General features: G+C 48.4%; 1 protein-coding gene across 4 annotated transcripts in view; it reads right to left on the reverse strand.

The window, feature by feature from the left end:
• cep295 (centrosomal protein 295) overlaps window positions 1-17,817 on the reverse strand; it is a 168,204-nt gene that overhangs the window by 20,155 nt on the left and 130,232 nt on the right. For all 4 annotated transcript variants that reach the window (XR_015079724.1, XM_085998787.1, XM_085998786.1 and 1 more), the window contains one exon: window positions 8,453-8,576. Coding sequence is in view for 3 of the 4 variants with exons in the window: in XM_085998787.1 (XP_085854913.1) it covers window positions 8,453-8,576 (124 nt within the window). In the remaining variant the exon portion in view is untranslated. The remainder of the gene's footprint in view (window positions 1-8,452; window positions 8,577-17,817) is intronic.

Consider the following 17,817-nt stretch of genomic DNA (forward strand, 5'->3'; position numbering starts at 1 on the left):
GGGGGTGAAGAGAGGGGGGGGGTGAAGAGATGGGGGGGTGAAGAGAGGGGGGGGTGAAGAGAGGGGGGTGAAGAGAGGGGGGGGGGAAGAGAGGGGGGGGAAGAGAGGGGGGGGGAAGAGAGGGGGGGGGGAAGAGAGGAGGGGGGAAGAGAGGAGGGGGTGAAGAGAGGAGGGGGTGAAGAGAGGGGGGGGGAAGAGAGGAGGGGGTGAAGAGAGGGGGGGGGTGAAGAGATGGGGGGGTGAAGAGAGGGGGGGGTGAAGAGAGGGGGGTGAAGAGAGGGGGGGGGGAAGAGAGGGGGGGGAAGAGAGGGGGGGGAAGAGAGGGGGGGGAAGAGAGGAGGGGGGAAGAGAGGAGGGGGTGAAGAGAGGAGGGGGTGAAGAGAGGAGGGGGTGAAGAGAGGGGGGGGTGAAGAGAGGGGGGGTGAAGAGAGGGGGGGGTGAAGAGATGGGGGGGTGAAGAGATGGGGGGGTGAAGAGAGGGGGGGGTGAAGAGAGGGGGGGGTGAAGAGAGGGGGGGGTGAAGAGAGGGGGGGGTGAAGAGAGGGGGGGGGTGAAGAGAGGGGGGGGGTGAAGAGAGGGGGGGGGTGAAGAGAGGGGGGGGTGAAGAGAGGGGGGGGTGAAGAGAGGGGGGGGGTGAAGAGAGGGGGGGGGTGAAGAGAGGGGGGGGGTGAAGAGAGGGGGGGGTGAAGAGAGGGGGGGGTGAAGAGAGGGGGGGGTGAAGAGAGGGGGGGGTGAAGAGAGGGGGGGGTGAAGAGAGGGGGGGTGAAGAGAGGGGGGGGTGAAGAGAGGGGGGGTGAAGAGAGGGGGGGGTGAAGAGAGGGGGGGTGAAGAGAGGGGGGGTGAAGAGAGGGGGGGTGAAGAGAGGGGGGGTGAAGAGAGGGGGGGTGAAGAGAGGGGGGGTGAAGAGAGGGGGGGGTGAAGAGAGGGGGGGTGAAGAGAGGGGGGGGAAGAGAGGGGGGGTGAAGAGAGGGGGGGTGAAGAGAGGGGGGGGAAGGAGAGGGGGGGTGAAGAGAGGGGGGGGAAGGAGAGGGGGGGTAAGAGAGGGGGGGGTAAGAGAGGGGGGGGTAAGAGGGGGGGGGTAAGAGGGGGGGGGGTAAGAGGGGGGGGGTAAGAGGGGGGGGGGGTAAGAGGGGGGGGGGTAAGAGGGGGGGGGGTAAGAGGGGGGGGGGGTAAGAGGGGGGGGGGTAAGAGAGGGGGGGGAAGAGGGCGGGGGGAGAGAGGCAGTGAGGGAGAGAGGCAGGGAGGGAGAGAGGGAAAGAGGACACCTTCTCCAACATTGAGGGGGAGATTATCCAATTCCAGGCCCAGGGGAATGTGTTGATCTGTGGTGACCTCAATTCAAGAACTGGCGAAGAACCAGACTTCACCAATAATCAGGGGAACAGTAACATATTCGGGAATAACCACTTCGATACCCCTTCCCATCCATATAGGCATAACTGCGACAAACAGACAAATGCTAACGGAAAACAGCTCCTGCAGCTCTGTCGAAGCCTGGGTCTGTACATTGTCAATGGTAGGTTCATGGGAGACTCCCTTGGAAGATTGACCTATTGCTCACCTCTTGGCTGCAGCACCGTAGACTATATGATTACGGATTTGGACCCATCCTCTTTCAGAGCATTCACAGTCAAACCACAAACACTGTCAGACCACAGTCAAATTACTGTGTATCTTAAAAGGACAGAAACAACCAACACAGAAACACAACCCAGTAAGCTGTACAACATCACAAAATCCTACAGATGGGCCAAAAACAGCACGGAAAAATACCAGAAAGCAATTAGCAATCAATCAACTCAAGCTCTCTTGGACACCTTTCTGGAAAACATATACAATCACAATAAAGGCGGCGTAAACCGGGCAGTGAATAACCTAAATAATATTTTTGATAATTTGGCAACAATGTCAAACTTGAAAGTTCGCAAGAATAAACCCAAAACAAAAAACTATGATAATGGTTTGACCCAGATTGCCATAACATGAGGAAAAAACTCAGAAAAATATCAAACCAAAAACACAGCCAGCCAGAAAATGAGGAATTACGCCTTACCTATTGTCAGGCACTAACACAATATAAAAACACACTCAGAACCAAAAAAGGGCAGTAGATTAAGAATACACTCAGCTCCATTGATTCCAATTGTTTCTGGGACAACTGGAATACATTACACAAAAAACAACACGACGAATTGGCCATTCAAAACGGAGACACATGGGAAAACCATTTTGAAAAATTATACCAGAAAAACATACTAAGCCCAGAGCAATACCAAATATGCAAAAAACTGGAAAAGCTCAAATTGGTCATAAAGGATAACCAAAACCCGCTAGACCCCATAATAACTGAAAAAGAGCTATTTGAAAAACTCAAGGACCTGTGACCAGGAAAAGCTTGCGGTGCAGATGGCATCCTAAGCGAGATGATTAAACACATGGACGATAAAATGAAATTGGCTATCCTAAAAAACTCTTCAACTTGGTTCTGAGTGTCGGTTACTTCCCTGATATCTGGAACAAAGGACTCATAACGCCCATATACAAAAGTGGGGACAAAGTTGACCCAAATAACTATCGAGGCATCTGTGTAAACAGTAACCTGGGGAAGGTATTCTGTAGTATCATAAACAAAAGACTTATAAACTTCCTTGAGGAGCACAATGTCTTGAGTAAAAGCCAAATTGGATTCCTACCAAACTATAGAACATCAGATCATATCTTCACCCTACAGACCCTAATTGACAAACATGTTCATCAAAACAAAAGCAAAATTTTTGCCTGCTTTATAGATTTCCAGAAGGCTTTCGATTCCATCTGGCACGATGGTCTATTCTTGAAACTTATTGAAAGTGGTGTAGGGGGGAAAAACATATGTGATGTAATTAAATCAATGTATACAAACAATAAATGTGCAGTTAAAATTGGAGACAAACAAACAAAATACTTCCCACAGGGGCGTGATGTGACGCAGGGCTCGCCCATCTCACCAACACTCTTTAATATTTACATAAATGAATTGGCAAAACTACTTGAACAATCTACAGCACCCGGCCTCACTCTATATGAATCCAAGGTTAAATTCCTCCTCTATGCAGATGACCTGGTTCTGCTGTCACCAACTAAGGAGGGTCGACAGCAGAACCTGGATCTGCTAGAGTCGTACTGTCAGACCTGAGCCCTGACAATAAACCCCCAAAAAACCAAAGTCCTTGTGTTCCAGCAAAGATCCAGACATCAGGGACCCAGAATAAATTTCACACTAGGAACAACCAAAATTGAACAAACCACTAACTACACATACTTGGGCTTAAAAATCAGTTCTACGGGAAATTTTCATCTGGCTGTGAATGAACTGAAAGAGAAAGCAAGAAGGGCTTTCTATGCCATTAAAAAATCAATCCAAATAGAAATCCCAATTAGCATTTGGCTCAAAATTTTCAAATCAGTAATTGAACCAATTGCACTCTATGGCAGTGAGGTGTGGGGACCGCTAACACAACAAGCATTTGCAAAATGGGACAAACACCCAATTGAGATCCTACATGCAGAATTCTGTAAAAGTATCCTCCGGACTCAAAGGAAAGCCGTAAACAATGCATGCAGGGCAGAACTAGGCCAATATCCATCAATAATCACTATCCAAAAAAGAGCCACCAAATTTTGGAAACACCTAAAAATGAGCAACCCCCACTGCTATCATTACGAAGCCCTGAAATACCAAGAGAGGATCATAAAGAAGAATACCCTCAGTCAACTAGTCCTGGGACTCAGTGAAGTAACTACTAACAATAACCAGCCCCAGGACAGTGACATCGTAGCACAGAGAATTCGACCCAACACAACTGTCACTAAGCAAAAGGAAAACTATCTGTCATATTGGGCAGAAACAACAAAAACCCAAAACAAACTCAATTGCTACTTGGCCCTAAACAGACAATACAACATGGCTGAATACCTGACCACGGTAAAAGATAGCAAATTGAGAAAAACCTTGACAATGTACAGACTTAGTGAGCATAGCCTGGCTATCGAAAAAGGCAGACACAGACAGACCTGGCTGACAAGAGAGGACAGGATATGCTCTCACTGCAGTCAGGGAGTGGTGGAGACAGAGATGCACTTCCTCACAGCTTGTGGAAAATATCAGGGCATAAGGGAGAATTTCTACCCAATTCACAAAAATATGCCTTGAATTCAGAAATTTGAATGACGACCAAAAACTCCCATACCTACGAGGGGAACAGGGAAATTGTGTAACCTTAGCGGCACAATATGTTACAGCTTGCCATAAACAGAGGGACAACCATTAAATCTAAGAAAAGAGTATATACAAATTATATGAATGTATATTTATACACTCAGGGATATATCTGTTTATACACTGTATGGATAGATCTGCGTTTATGTGTTCAACCATAAATGTTTTTCGATGCTTTGGCAACATAAGATGTACCTTGTCATGCCAATAAAGCGATTTGAATTGAATTGAATTGAATTGAGAGGGGGACAGAGAGGGGGAGATGCACAAATGTTTTCCATTACCGTATTAACTTGGTTGCTTAAAATTATGAGCAGGTAGATGCCAAGAGGTTTATTCCCCCTGGCTAGAGTGTCTAGAACTAGGGGGCATAGTCTCAGGATAAGGGGTCGGTCATTTATGACTGAGAGAAGAGGAGGAATTTCTTCACTCAGAGGGTTGTGAATCTTTGGATTTCTCTACCCAAAAGGACTGTGGATACTGAATCGTTGAGTATATTCAAGGTGGAGATGGATAGGTTTTTTGGAATCTAGGGGAAATCAAAGGATATGGGGATCGGGCAAAAAACTAGATTTGAGGTCAAAGATCAGCCATGATCTTATTGAATGGCAGAGCAGGCTCGAGGGGCTGTGTGGCCTACTCCTGCTCCTATTTCTTATGTTCTTATGTCTATATTAGGAGTCACATGCTTCTAAGCAAAATTGTTTAAACTTAAAACAACTCAATTCATATAAGAGACTAATGGGAGCAAACAACACCCTTTCAGTTCTTTGGGGACTCTTGATGCTAAACTATCTTCCAACTTTATCTGTGGTATTTTTACAATGTAGTGGCAAATTTTTAAAATGCAAAAACCTTAAGAAATATTTAAACACATGAAACATGACATTTTAATAACTAATATCAAATGCAGAAGCTTAACTTATTTCTTTTGACCCAAGCACTTATTTTCTGCCCAAGAAATTTAAAAGCCAAAAGTCTGCCCAAGGCTTGAACACCACTTCCACATCTTGGAAGATTCTTTTACCACTTCTGGACAAGGTACAAAAAAAGCTAGTCATCTGATAGGCAATCCTGCTGTTTCCTCTAGCCTTCAACCTTTCTCTATCCCAAACTTTCTTGCCACGTCTCTATTTTAATGAATGCTACTATAGCAAAGGCTCTTTTGAACTTTCCTCTCTTGTTCCAAAGCTCAAAATATGCACTTGTACAGTTCCTAAGCTTGAAATTGTCCTAAAAATCAGCACTAGTCCAACTCATCCTTCTGCAGGACTTTAAAATATGGAGCTCCCCCACCTAGTCTGAACTCTTTCCTGTAATTTTCAGGCTGTAAAAACACAATTGCTATTTCCTGATTTAACCTCATCTATTCTTGACCACCTTGTGACACCCTGCATTATTGAGATTGGCCCTTCACCTGGGCTTCTCAATTGAAAAGAAAACTTTATTCCAGTTCATTCTCATTTGTAGATGAATCCCCATGAAACTGGGAGGACCAGAATGACAAAATAGAAATCCTTAAATCTGTTCTGACGATGCCGCCTTTCATACCAGTACTTCCAATAAGTCTCCTTTCCCTTAACCGAGGATTCCCCTCCACCGTGGTTGATAGGGCCCTTGACCGTCTCCATCCTATTTTCCGCACTTCTGCCTTCACCTCCCTTCTCCTCCCTCCCAGAACCACAATAGGGTTCCCCTTGTCCTCACCGTCCACCTCACCAGCCTCCGCATTCAACGGATCATACTCCCACCATTTCCGCCACCACCAAACACATCTTCCCATCCTCTCCCCTTTCAGCATTCCGAAGGGACCGTTCCCCTGCGACACCCTGGTCCACTCTTCAATCACCTCCAACACCCCCAATACATCCCATGGCACTTTCCCGTGCAATCGCAGGAAATGCAACACCTTCCCTTTTACCTCCTCCCTTCCCACCATCCAGGGTCCCAAACACTCTACAGGTAAAATAGCGTTTTACTTGTACTTCTTTCAATTCAGTATACTGTATTCACTGCTCACGATGCAATCGCCTCTACATTGGTGAGACCAAGTGCAGATTGGGTGATCGCTTTGCGGAATACCTCTGTTCAGATGTGTCCGAGTTGCCTGTCACTTGTCATTTTAATTCTCCGCCCCACTCGCACTCTGACCTTGGCCTCCTACACTGTTCTAATAAGAACATAAGATTTAGGAGCAGGAGATATAGCCCCTTGAGCCTACTCCACACCATTCAATAAGATCATGGCTGATCTTCAATCTCAACTCCACTTTCCCATCCAATCTCCATATCCCTTTATTCCCCTAGAGTCCAAAAATCTATCTAACTATCTATCTATCTCAACCTTGAATATGAAGCTCAACGGAAGTTCAAGAAAGAGCACCTTATTTTTCTATTAGGCATTTTACAGCCTTCTGGACGCAACTTTGAGTTTAACAATTTCATATCATAACCACTGCTCCCATTTTTTCAGACACCAATTGCTTGGAATGATTCTGCTTTTGTCATTTTCAGCACCTCTAGATCTATCTTTTGTTTCTTTCATTGTCGCATTACCACCCCTTTTGCCTTGCACCATCACCTCTTTTGTCATTGTAATCACTCCTGCCTTCCACCCTATCACAGACTTTTCCTTTTGTTCTTTCCTCCCCTCCCTCCCTGCCTCTGTACTTCTTAAAACCTGTTACAGGAAACTTTGGTTTATCCGGAGGTTGTATGGCCGGAAACTTTGCTCTAACGGCAGAAATCAGCAGCCGTTTTAGTTAGTTTTTTTTTCTTCTCCTAGCATTCTGTTAACAGGCAGGCTCTGGAAAGCGTCTTTGTAGCTTCGCAACAGCTTCAGAGACGCTTCAAGGTACGGGCCGAGTATTTACGAGCTGTTGCTGAGCAACAGTGTTTGTTGTCAAATACGGAGATTTTCATCTCCGTATGCTTCAACGTTGACTTTGCATGTCCGGCACTTTTGATAGATCGGCAACACGCCGGTCCCGTCGGTGCCGGATATCAGAACTTTTCCTGTACATCTCTAACATTTTCCAGTTCTGACGAAAAGGTCATCGACCTGAAATGTCAACTGTTTCTCTCTCCACAGATGCTGCCTGACCTGTTGAGTATTTCCAGCATTTTTTGCTTTTATTTCAGATTTCCAGCATCCGCAGTATTTTATTATTCTATATATTTAAACATTTAGGGCTAGATTTTCGTGGAGCCATCCGGTGGGGTTTCAGGCGTGTGGGGGGGAAATCCCGAATTTGGGGGGTCCCGACACCATCCCGCCCCACGTAAGTTTCAGGGACGGCGGGTACCCGCCCCGCACTGGGACCCGCCGAAACCAGGCGGGAAGGGATTAGTGCCAATTAACTGCCTGTTAACAGGCAGTTTTTAGCCTAATCCCTATTTTGAGGGGTTTCGTGTGGGATTCCCGACGGCTCCAAACCACGCCAGGTAGAGCAGGCGGGCCGTCGGGTTGAAGGAGTCGCAATGTCGGCGCTCAGGTGAGTGATGGGTGCATGAGTGCAAAGGTAAGTGTGTTTGGTGTGTCTAAAGTGTGTAAAGAACTTTTACTTACCTGTACTTACCTTAACAGCCTTTCTTCCTGTAGCCGTCGGGAGCGCATCACTCAGCCGGAACTGAAAGCTGAATGGCTGCGATCTGTGAAAAGTGACAGCCTTCAGCTTTGAGTGCTGCTGAGAGTTCTGAGTCTGTGCAGAAGGACTCATGTTAGAACTCAGACTGTCAGTGTTTCACAGCTTCAAAGAGCTTTCAAACACTGATATTTCATCTGTCAAGAACTCTTGACAGATGAAATTGCAGTCTGTGACGTCACCTGTTGCCGGGTGGCCCTTAATTGGCCTGCTGGGCGGGCTCAACAAGGTCAATCAAGGGAAAATCGCGCGGATTGGCCGGACGTCGAAGTAGGCGGGTCAAAAACCCGAAAGGGGAAGTCCTGCCTTCTTCCCGACAGGTTCGGGAAAATCTACCCCTTAGTTTTTCCATACACTTCATTCTATTGAACAGATTATTACTACCTTTTACCTGTAACAGGCAGACAGCCATTTGCTATCAGCTAAAAGAAAACTATACCACATAAAACTTTACTGTGTAGAAAAAAGAATGCAATGAATCAGTTGTACAAGCTAAACATTAAAGTGTTTAGTGTTTTCAGTATTGGCATTCTGAAGTCATTTCTCCATACCTGTTGGGGATTTTTGAGATGAAGATTCTTTGTCATTTACTTTGTGATTTGCAACTGACAAGTTGTGAAAGGTAGAAATTGTGTGATCTGTGGTCTTAAGCATCAAAGGCTGTAATCCACTTGCCTACATAAAAAGATAGAATACTCATTATTATTCTACATGACTTACAAAGACAAAAATATCAGGAAACTGAATCAAATTATAACCAATTTCCCATGATCCTTGATTAATTTGTGGCATTTTGCTGAAGAAATGTTTTAATTAAATAATAAAGCAGTTTACTCTTATCGTGAGATTGCTGGGTTTATAATCACATCTTTTATTTTAATTCAGACTTTCAAACATTGTACTGGAGGCATTTAAACTTATTTTCAAACATCTTAACCACTTTGATCATCACCATTATTACTTGCCAGAAATGTGACAGGACATTAGTAGGATGACAAGTACTGCATTGAGCTGCTCTTGCCTTGTTGCAACTGAAAACATTCAAACTGTTAACATTGATTTATTCTGAAGCACTATGTACTCCACTTAAATGTAGAGAACAAATCATCCTTTGGAATTTCAGAAGCGCAGTGACAAATTGCTATATTGCACAAGTGAAAGATATTTCAAGAAATACAATCGTTCTACAATAATGGTTTAAACTAACTTCTGAACCAGAGATTTGTGAGGTTTTGAATTTGCTCTATTTACACTTATTTCCTTTTAATTTATCCAAATGAATTCAAACATCACAGTTGAAATGGATTCGAACACGTTTAGGTTTTTCACAACAGCCATACTAAAATTGTGGCATTATATTTCTGCATTCAGCCTTTATAACATACTTCCATATAATTGGAGAAAAAGAGAGGGAGATGAGAGTGGCATAAATAGGAACAAAAAAAAAGAGTGCACGTGCAAAGATGCTCAGTGTGGGAAATAGCATTAGGAGAAACTTGGCAGGAGTGGGAAATAAACAGAGTATAGGGGCTCGATTTTCTGGATCGTGCGGGAAATTCTCGGGTTCCCCGAATGTCGGGTTCCGACCCACCCAAAAATAGGGTCAGCCAGCTGCACGCAATTTTCCCTCAAGTGGCCAATTAAGTTTCAGCGTGTGGACAGCCTTGCTAATTGTCCATTTCCAGTCAGAAAGCCCCACAGTATGATGTCATCATTCGTGGTGCTTTCAAGGTCCACAGCGAGCACTGCTTCCTCTGTTGGCTTCCAAACGAACCATACAGGATGGCAGAGGAGCCTGCAGCAGCTGTGGCCAGTGCCAGACCCCGAGCTGCCTCCAAATTCGACGAAGCTTCACTGCAGGCATTATTGGATGGGGTTAGGGCCCACAGGGAGGTCCCCTTCCCTAGGTCAGGCAGGAAGAGGCCTCCCACTGAGACCAAGGCTGCATGGCTGCAGGTGTCAGCAGATGTCAACTCGCTGGGAGTCACCAGAAGAACCTGGATACAGTGTCGGAAACGATTCCATGACCTTCACCGTACAGGAAAAGTAAGAATGAAGTTTCCAACACCCTCAGCCTGATCCCCATTGCCTTTCCCCACCAGCACTCAGCTTTAGCACTCTCTTCCTCCACATCCCACTTCACAGTCACATCCATGCACCCTTACCCATTTCATCTCTCTCTATGCTCACATTCACATAACTATTCCACCATGCAGCCCTCACTCCCTCTCACTCTGATGCTTTGAACACAGCTGACAACACACAGGGAGGGTCCTTGGTCTTGCAGCCTCACACCATCTTTGTCTCCTTCTAAGAATCTATGCTATGCAATCTCTACACTCACTCCTTCCTTCTCACTCAAACTCCACTTGTCTCGCTCATTGCAGGAAAAGAGAACTCACAACAAAGAACGAGCCAGGACTGGAGGAGGCCCACCCTCAGTAGCCCACCTGACCCCCTGGGAGGAAGGAGTGCTGGAAATTGTTGGGGCTGATGTGGCCGCGGAAGTTGGGGAAGGAGAGACGGGGGCAGTCCCGCAAGCTGGTGACAGAATAGTTTGCCATCTCTCTCATTGACATAGCATGAGTCGCTGTTATGATTCTGAAGCTACATCATTTGGACTTATGAACATCTGCCAACTCCAATGTGCATGTAACCTTGGCATCACATCTCTAACTCCTTCCTCTACTCCCCCACAGGACCATCCAGAGCCCCCGTCCCCACTGTGGAGGAGGAAGAGGCTGTGCAGCCAGACTCCTCAGATGAAGCTCCAACCTCTGAGTGCGCAGCGTCAGCAGAAGTAAGCGCACCCAGCACCAGCGCAGACACTCACACCTCAGGGGGACCTTCGGGACATAGAGTAGTGTTGTTTCACAGCTCACAAGTGAGCCTCAGCAGATTCTGGAGACATGGACAGCAGTGGAGAGTCCTCGTCGGAGGGCGCAGGACTCTGCCAGCTCAGCTCAGCTGCGCTGCATGTCGACCCTCTGCCTCTGGGTCCATCCGCAAGAGAAGAGGTGATGGATCTCCATGCACAGATGCAGGAGTCTCTGGCAGGTTTTGTCTCCAGGGTCGCTGCGAGTGTGGAGCGAATGGAGGAATCCATAGCGACCATGAGCAGAGCCTTTGTGGAGTCATTGGCGCATGAACGCATCACCATGGACAGGTTGGCAACCTCCATGGAGAAGATAAGTCGCCAGGGTATGGAAAACATGGTGAGTGCTCATAAGAGAATGACATCTCTTGAGGAGCGATGGCCATCTTTTGAACAGAGAAACCAGACTTTCATGGAAGTCCTTCCGAGTAGGACTGCCAGTGCAGATACGGGTCCCCATGGCCCCCTAATGCACAGCAAGGTGCTCTCAAGCCACTTCCAAGCGCTGGCCCCTTCTGGCCTGTCCAGCTTCAGGTGAGTGAGCAGCAGCCTAGTGCTCCTGTTGCTGATCCTGCTGTTCCTGGTTCTGCTGCTGCCGCCTCTGCTGCTGGAGATCCTCTAATGGCAAGAAGGGAAGGGAAAAAAGGCGTCCCATGCATCTGGTAGATGTCTTCGCTGAGGAAGTGCTGAGTGAGGGTGGCGAGAGTGGCTTCCCAGGAGCTCACATTGGAGAAATGTGTGAGGCTCCAACCTTCCACAGCTGTGCCTAAGCCTTGAACAAGTAGCCCCAAGCCTGCAACAACAAGGTTCCCCGCAGGCGTGTTTAGCGTGGGAAACCCTTGAAAATAGCAGGGGCCCCTTAAAATGGCATTAAACATGCCAATAATTGCTGATTAGGGTCCCGATGGCCAGTCCCGCCAGCAGCGGGCGGGACTGATTCGGGTCGGAGAGAAACGGCGGTCCAGAAGTCGGACGGGGCGGGGAATCAGGCGGGGTGGGGGGGGGGGGGGGGGGGGGGGGTCGCGACCCCCTGTTTTTGCGATTTTCCTCGCCCACACCTAAAAACCCGCCCGACGGCTGGGAGAAAAATTGGGGCCTATATTTTTTTTTTAGGAGTGACAGAGCAAGAAAGAGGAGGAGTGACAATATTGGTGAAGGAGGGAATATATGCTGCAGAGAGGACAGACACAATCAATATGGTTAAGAGATCAAAGCTATAAAAGGGATTATCACATTAGTGGGGCTGTACTACAGACTCCCTAATTGTGGGAGGGAAATAGAAGAGGAAATCAGTGCACAAATAAGAATAATAAAATTATCATTCCAGGAAATTTTATTTACCTACTCAATGCTCGAGTCAGTGAGGAAGTAAAGAAAGAAAAGGGAATGGAGTTCCTAAACCACCTTCAGGACACCTACCTCAAGCAGTATGTTTGTCTGCCTACAAAGGGGAGAGGCATTGCTATATCTAGTTATGAGTAAACCAAATAGATCAGGTAGGAACATAGGAAGGAACGGGAGTGGATCATTCAGCCCCTCGGTCCTGCACCGCCATACAAATAGATCATGGCTGATCTGCACCTCAACTCCATTTTCCTGCCTTTGCTCCATATCCCTTGATATTCTTAACCAACAAAAATCTATCGATCTTATTCTTGAAAGCTCCAATGTCAGTGAGCACCTCAAAAGTAGTGACCATAAATTATATGCTTTATAAAAAGGTCCAAATAGAATGGGAAAAAAGGTACAAAAACCCAAGGACACTAAATTAGAATAGGGTAAATTTCCTCAGAACTTTCTGACGAAAGGTTATCGATCTGAAATGTTAACTCTGTTTCTCTCTCCACAGATGCTGCCTGACCTGCTGAGCATTTCCAGCAGTTTCTGCCTAGAATTTGGATATGGCCCGAAAATAGGCGGTGTCAAGGGCCAGGGCTATTTGGTTGCGCCCGTTCAAAGTGGTGCAGGCAGCCCGCAAAATTTGTGCTGCCTGCTGATTTGCATGATTGGAGTGATGATCTCAGCGCTAAACGCGCTGCTGGTTGGCTTATTGCTCAACAGGTGGGCTAATGTCAGGTGCAGTCCAAGGCCAGTAATGTTTGGCCTAATCTTTCTCTGCTACTTAAAGGGGATGTTCTTTGATGCAGCAGCATCTCACTGTCACTGGAGTTGGAAGAGATGGCTCAGCAGCAACACAGAATGAGCCAGAAGGTTCTTGGGTGAGGCTCTCGAGGCATTGGTAGTGGCAGTGGAGGGAAAGTGGGGTGACCTGTTCCCGCAGGGTGGCAGGAAGCCATCAAAGCACACTTCCAGTAGGCTGTGGCAACAGATAGCTGGATATGACATGGCCAAGGATCCCACGCCGCAAGAAGTTGAATGCCCTCACACGGCAGGTGAAGATGAGTGAAGGCTTCAGCAAATGCCATATCCCACCATCTGCACAAGTCTCACACACTGCTCAATGCACCACACCCCCACTCACCTACCAACAATCTCTAGCTATCACTTAAGAAAGGACATACTTGCTCTCGAGTCAGTACAAAGAAGGTTCACCCGGTTAATCCCGGGGATGAGGGGATGGACATATGAGGAGAGGTTGAGTAGATTGGGACTCTACTCATTGGAATTCAGAAGAATGAGAGGCGATCTTATTGAAACATATAAGATTGTGAAGGGGTTGGATCGGGTGGATGCGGGGAAGATGTTCCCGATGATGGGTGAAACTAGAACTAGGGGGCATAGTCTTAGAATAAGGGGCTGCTCTTTCAAAACTGAGATGAGGAGGAACTACTTCATTCAGAGGGTGGTAGGTCCATGGAATATGCTGCCCCAAAAAGCTGTAGAAGCTACATCATTACATAAATTTAAAACAGAAATAGACAGTTTCCTAGAAGGGAATTAAGGGTTACGGGGAGCGGGCAGGAATTTGGACATGAGTCTAGGTTCGGATCGGTCATGGCCCTGTGGGTAGCGGAGCGGGCCCAGGGGCCGTGTAGCCTGATCCTGCTCCTATTTCGTGTGTCTAATTCTGTTAGATTCAGGAGATGGTTCTGTGATAGTGGATTGGCGGTTAGGATCAGATCAGCCATGATCTTATTGAATGGCGGAGCAGGCTTGAGGGGCCGATTGGCCTACTCCTGCTCCCATTTCTTATGTTCTTATGTTTACCTCACAATCATAGCTTTACTTCACCCTCAACCTTACCACTGTTGCAAGACTCACACTCATAGCTATTAAACTATGGCAGGTACATCACCCAAACCCATTGTACAACACTCACTGACACACTTCCCTTTCTCTTGCAGGCCAAGGTGGCTCACAACCGCCGGGAGGCGGCAAGCCGCTTTACAGGCCTTGAGCCAACTGGAGGAGACTGCTCGACATCATTGGAGGGGAAGTCACCTAGGCCGTGGCAAGGGGTGAAGTTGAAGCCCTTGGGGACAAATTATATGGCCATTCCTAATCCTCCTTTTCACATGCCATGCCCCCCATATCCCACAATCTCTTCTCACTTACAAGTTGCTGATGGTGTATGCATGGATATCTTGCTCCCATCCCCTCACCACAACCAGGCTCTTGTGCCTTTCTGCTTTCAGATAGCCAAGAAGTGCTGCCAGCACAGCCTGTCCCTGAAGTCATGGAGGAGCGTGGGGATGAAAAAGGCGCACACCGTCGCTGCATCTAACACTTGCAGACACCAGCTCAGAACTGGCACTGCGCGGAATGTAGATGGTATTACAGATGTGGGATCTGCATGTGGTAAGGCACCGTGCACGAGTGGGCTGCAGCAAGGCCAGGCGGAAAGGGCAGCTCAGGGGCCAGCTCCCCAGAGGAAGAGTTCGCGCACAAGTTCTACTGTACACGTCTCAGATGATGACCTCGACGCGGCAGCCTTCAGAAGGTGGTGATGGGCATGCACACGGAAATCCAAGGTGCAACGGCAAGCCTGCCAGAGAGCCTCTCGTCAGTATCAAGGAGCACAGAGGAGTCCGGCTCCAATACTGGACGGGGCTTTGTGCAGAGCTTGGAGCCCATAATTTCCAGGCTGGAAATGATAGACAACTGCAGGAGGGACATTGTGGACCGAGCTATGATGCTGCGTGTGATGGGCGATATTGTGGCTTCCCTTGCAGTGCAGGCGGCAGCGACCCAAAGTCGAACTGCTGCAGTGTAAGCTCAGACTGCTGCCATCATGGCTGGGTTTACGAGTCTCGAAAGGGGCTTGCAGGTGTCGCAGCAGGCCAACAATCTGCCCTCCAAAAGATTGCTAGGAATTCTAGAGGAGAGTGACTGCCCTTGACATCAAGGCAGCATTTGACAGAGTGCGGCATCAAGGAGTCCTAGTAAAATTGAAGTCAATGGGACTAAGGGGGAAAACTCTTCACTAGCTGGAGTCATACCTAGCAAAAAGGAAGATGGTTGTGGTTGTTGGAGGCCAATCATCTCCGCTCCCTGCAGGAGTTCCACAGGGCAGTGTCCATCTTCAGCTGCTTCATCAATGACCTTCCCTCCATCATAAGGTCAAAAGTGTCGATGTTCGCTGATTACTACATAGGGCCCGATTTTGTGGATTGTGTAGGAAATGGTCGGATTCCCTGAATGCGGGGTTCTGACCCACAAAAAAATGTCAGCCAGCTGCACGCAATTTTCCCTCAAGGGGCCAATTAATTCCAGCGTGTGGACAACCTTGCTAATTGTCCATTTCCAGTCAGAAAGCCCCACAGTATGATGTCATCATTCGTGGTGCTTTCAAGGTCCACAACAAGCATTGCTTCCTCTGTTGGCTTCCAAACGAACCATACAGGATGGCAGAGGAGCCTGCAGCAGCTGTGGCCAGTGCCAGACCCCGAGCTGCCTCCAAATTCGACGAAGCTTCACTGCAGACATTATTGGATGGGGTTAGGGCCCACAGGGAGGTCCTCTTCCCTAGGTCAGGCAGGAAGAGGCCTCCCACTGAGACCAAGGCTGCATGGATGCAGGTGTCAGCAGATGTCAACTCGAATGTGCATGTAACCTTGGCATCACATTTCTAACTCCTTCCACTACTCCCCCACAGGACCATCCAGAGCCCCCGTCCCCACTGTGGAGGAGGAAGAGGCTGTGCAGCCAGACTCCTCAGAGGAAGCTCCAACCTCTGAGGGCGCAGCATCAGCAGAAGTAAGCGCACCCAGCACCAGTGCAGACACTCACACCTCGGGGGGACCTTCGGGACATAGAGTAGTGTTGTTTCACAGCTCACAAGTGAGCCTCAGCAGATTCTGGAGACAGGGACAGCAGTGGAGAGTCCTCGTCGGAGGGCGCAGGACTCTGCCAGCTCAGCTCAGCTGCACTGCATGTCGACCCTCTGCCTCTGGGTCCATCCGCAAGAGAAGAGGTGATGGATCTCCATGCACAGATGCAGGAGTCTCTGGCAGGTTTTGTCTCCAGGATCGCTGCGAGTGTGGAGCGAACGGAGGAGTCCATAGCGACCATGAGCAGAGCCTTTGTGGAGTCATTGGCGCATGAACGCATCACCATGGAAAGGTTGGCAACCTCCATGGAGGAGATAACTCGACAGGGTACGGAAAACATGGTGAGTGCTCATAAGAGAATGACATCTCTTGAGGAGCGTTGGCCATCTATTGAACAGAGAAACCAGACCTTCATGGAAGTCCTTCTGAGTAGGACTGCCAGTGCAGAAACGGGTCCCCATGGCCCCCTAAAGCGCAGCAAGGTGCTCTCAAGCCACTTCCAAGCGCTGGCCCCTTCTGGCCTGTGCAGCTTCAGGTGAGTGAGCAGCAGCCTGGTGCTCATCCTGCTGTTCCTGGTTCTGCTGCTGGACATCCTCTAATGGCAAGAAGGGAAGGAAAAAAAGGCGTCCCATGCTGCTCGTAGATGCCTCCGCTGAGGAAGCACTGAGTGAGGGTGACGAGAGGGGCTTACCAGATCATCACATTGGAGAAGTGTGTGAGGCTCCAACCTTCCACAACTGTGCCTAAACCTTGAAGAAGTAGCCCCAAACCTGCAGCAACAAGGTCCTTCAACATACAAATGCTCTCCGATTAAATTGCAGCTTTCCCGAATGACCTGCAGCTGACAGCAAGCAAGCTTCACGCCAGGTTTCATCAGCGGGGTTCCCCGCAGGCGTGTTTAGCGTGGGGAACCCCACAAAATCGCAACGGCCCCTGAAAATGGCATTAAACATGCCAATAATTGGTGATTAGGGTCCCGACGGCCAGTCCCGCCAGCGGTGGGTGGGACTGATTCGGGTCGTGGAGAAACGGCGGTCTAAAAGTCGGACGGGGCGGGGAATCAGGCGGGGGGCGGGTCATGACCCCCTATTTCTGCGAATTTCGGCCCCCACCCGCTTGAAAACCCGCCCGACGGCTGGCAGAAAATCGGGTCCATAGTATTCAGTGCCATTCGCAATTCCTCAAATACTGAAGTGGTCCATGCCTGCATGCAGCAAGACCTGAACAAGGTTCAGGCTTGGGCTGATAAGTGGCAAGTAACATTTGCGCCACACAAGTGCTAGGCAATGACTATCTCCAACGAGAGAGAGTCTAACCACCGCCCCTTGACATTCAACACCATTACCATCAACATCCTGGGGGGGTCACTATTGACCAGAAACTTAACTGGAACAGCTACATAAATACTGTAAATACAAAAGCAGGTCAGAGGCTGGCTATTCTGCAGTGAGTGTCTCACCTCCTGATTCCCCAAAGCCTTTCCACCATCTACAAGGCACAAATCAGAATGTGATGGAACACTCTCCACTTGCCTGGATGAGTGCAACTCCTACAACACTCAAGAAGCTCGACACCATCCAAGACAAAGCAGCCAGCTTGATTGGCACCCCATCCACCACCTTAAACATTCACTCCCTCCACCACCGGCGCACCGTAGCTGCAGTGTGTACCATCTACAAGATGCACTGCAGCAATTCGCCAAGGCTTCTTCGAAAGCACCTCCAAAACCCACGACCTCTACAACCTAGAAGGGCAAGGGCAGCAGGCGCAGAACACCCCCACCTCCAAGTCACACACCATCTGGACTTGG

This window comes from Somniosus microcephalus, chromosome 10 (assembly GCF_052327205.1).
Source record: "Somniosus microcephalus isolate GS21.2 chromosome 10, FLI_Smic_1.0, whole genome shotgun sequence".
Classification (NCBI taxonomy): domain Eukaryota; kingdom Metazoa; phylum Chordata; class Chondrichthyes; order Squaliformes; family Somniosidae; genus Somniosus; species Somniosus microcephalus.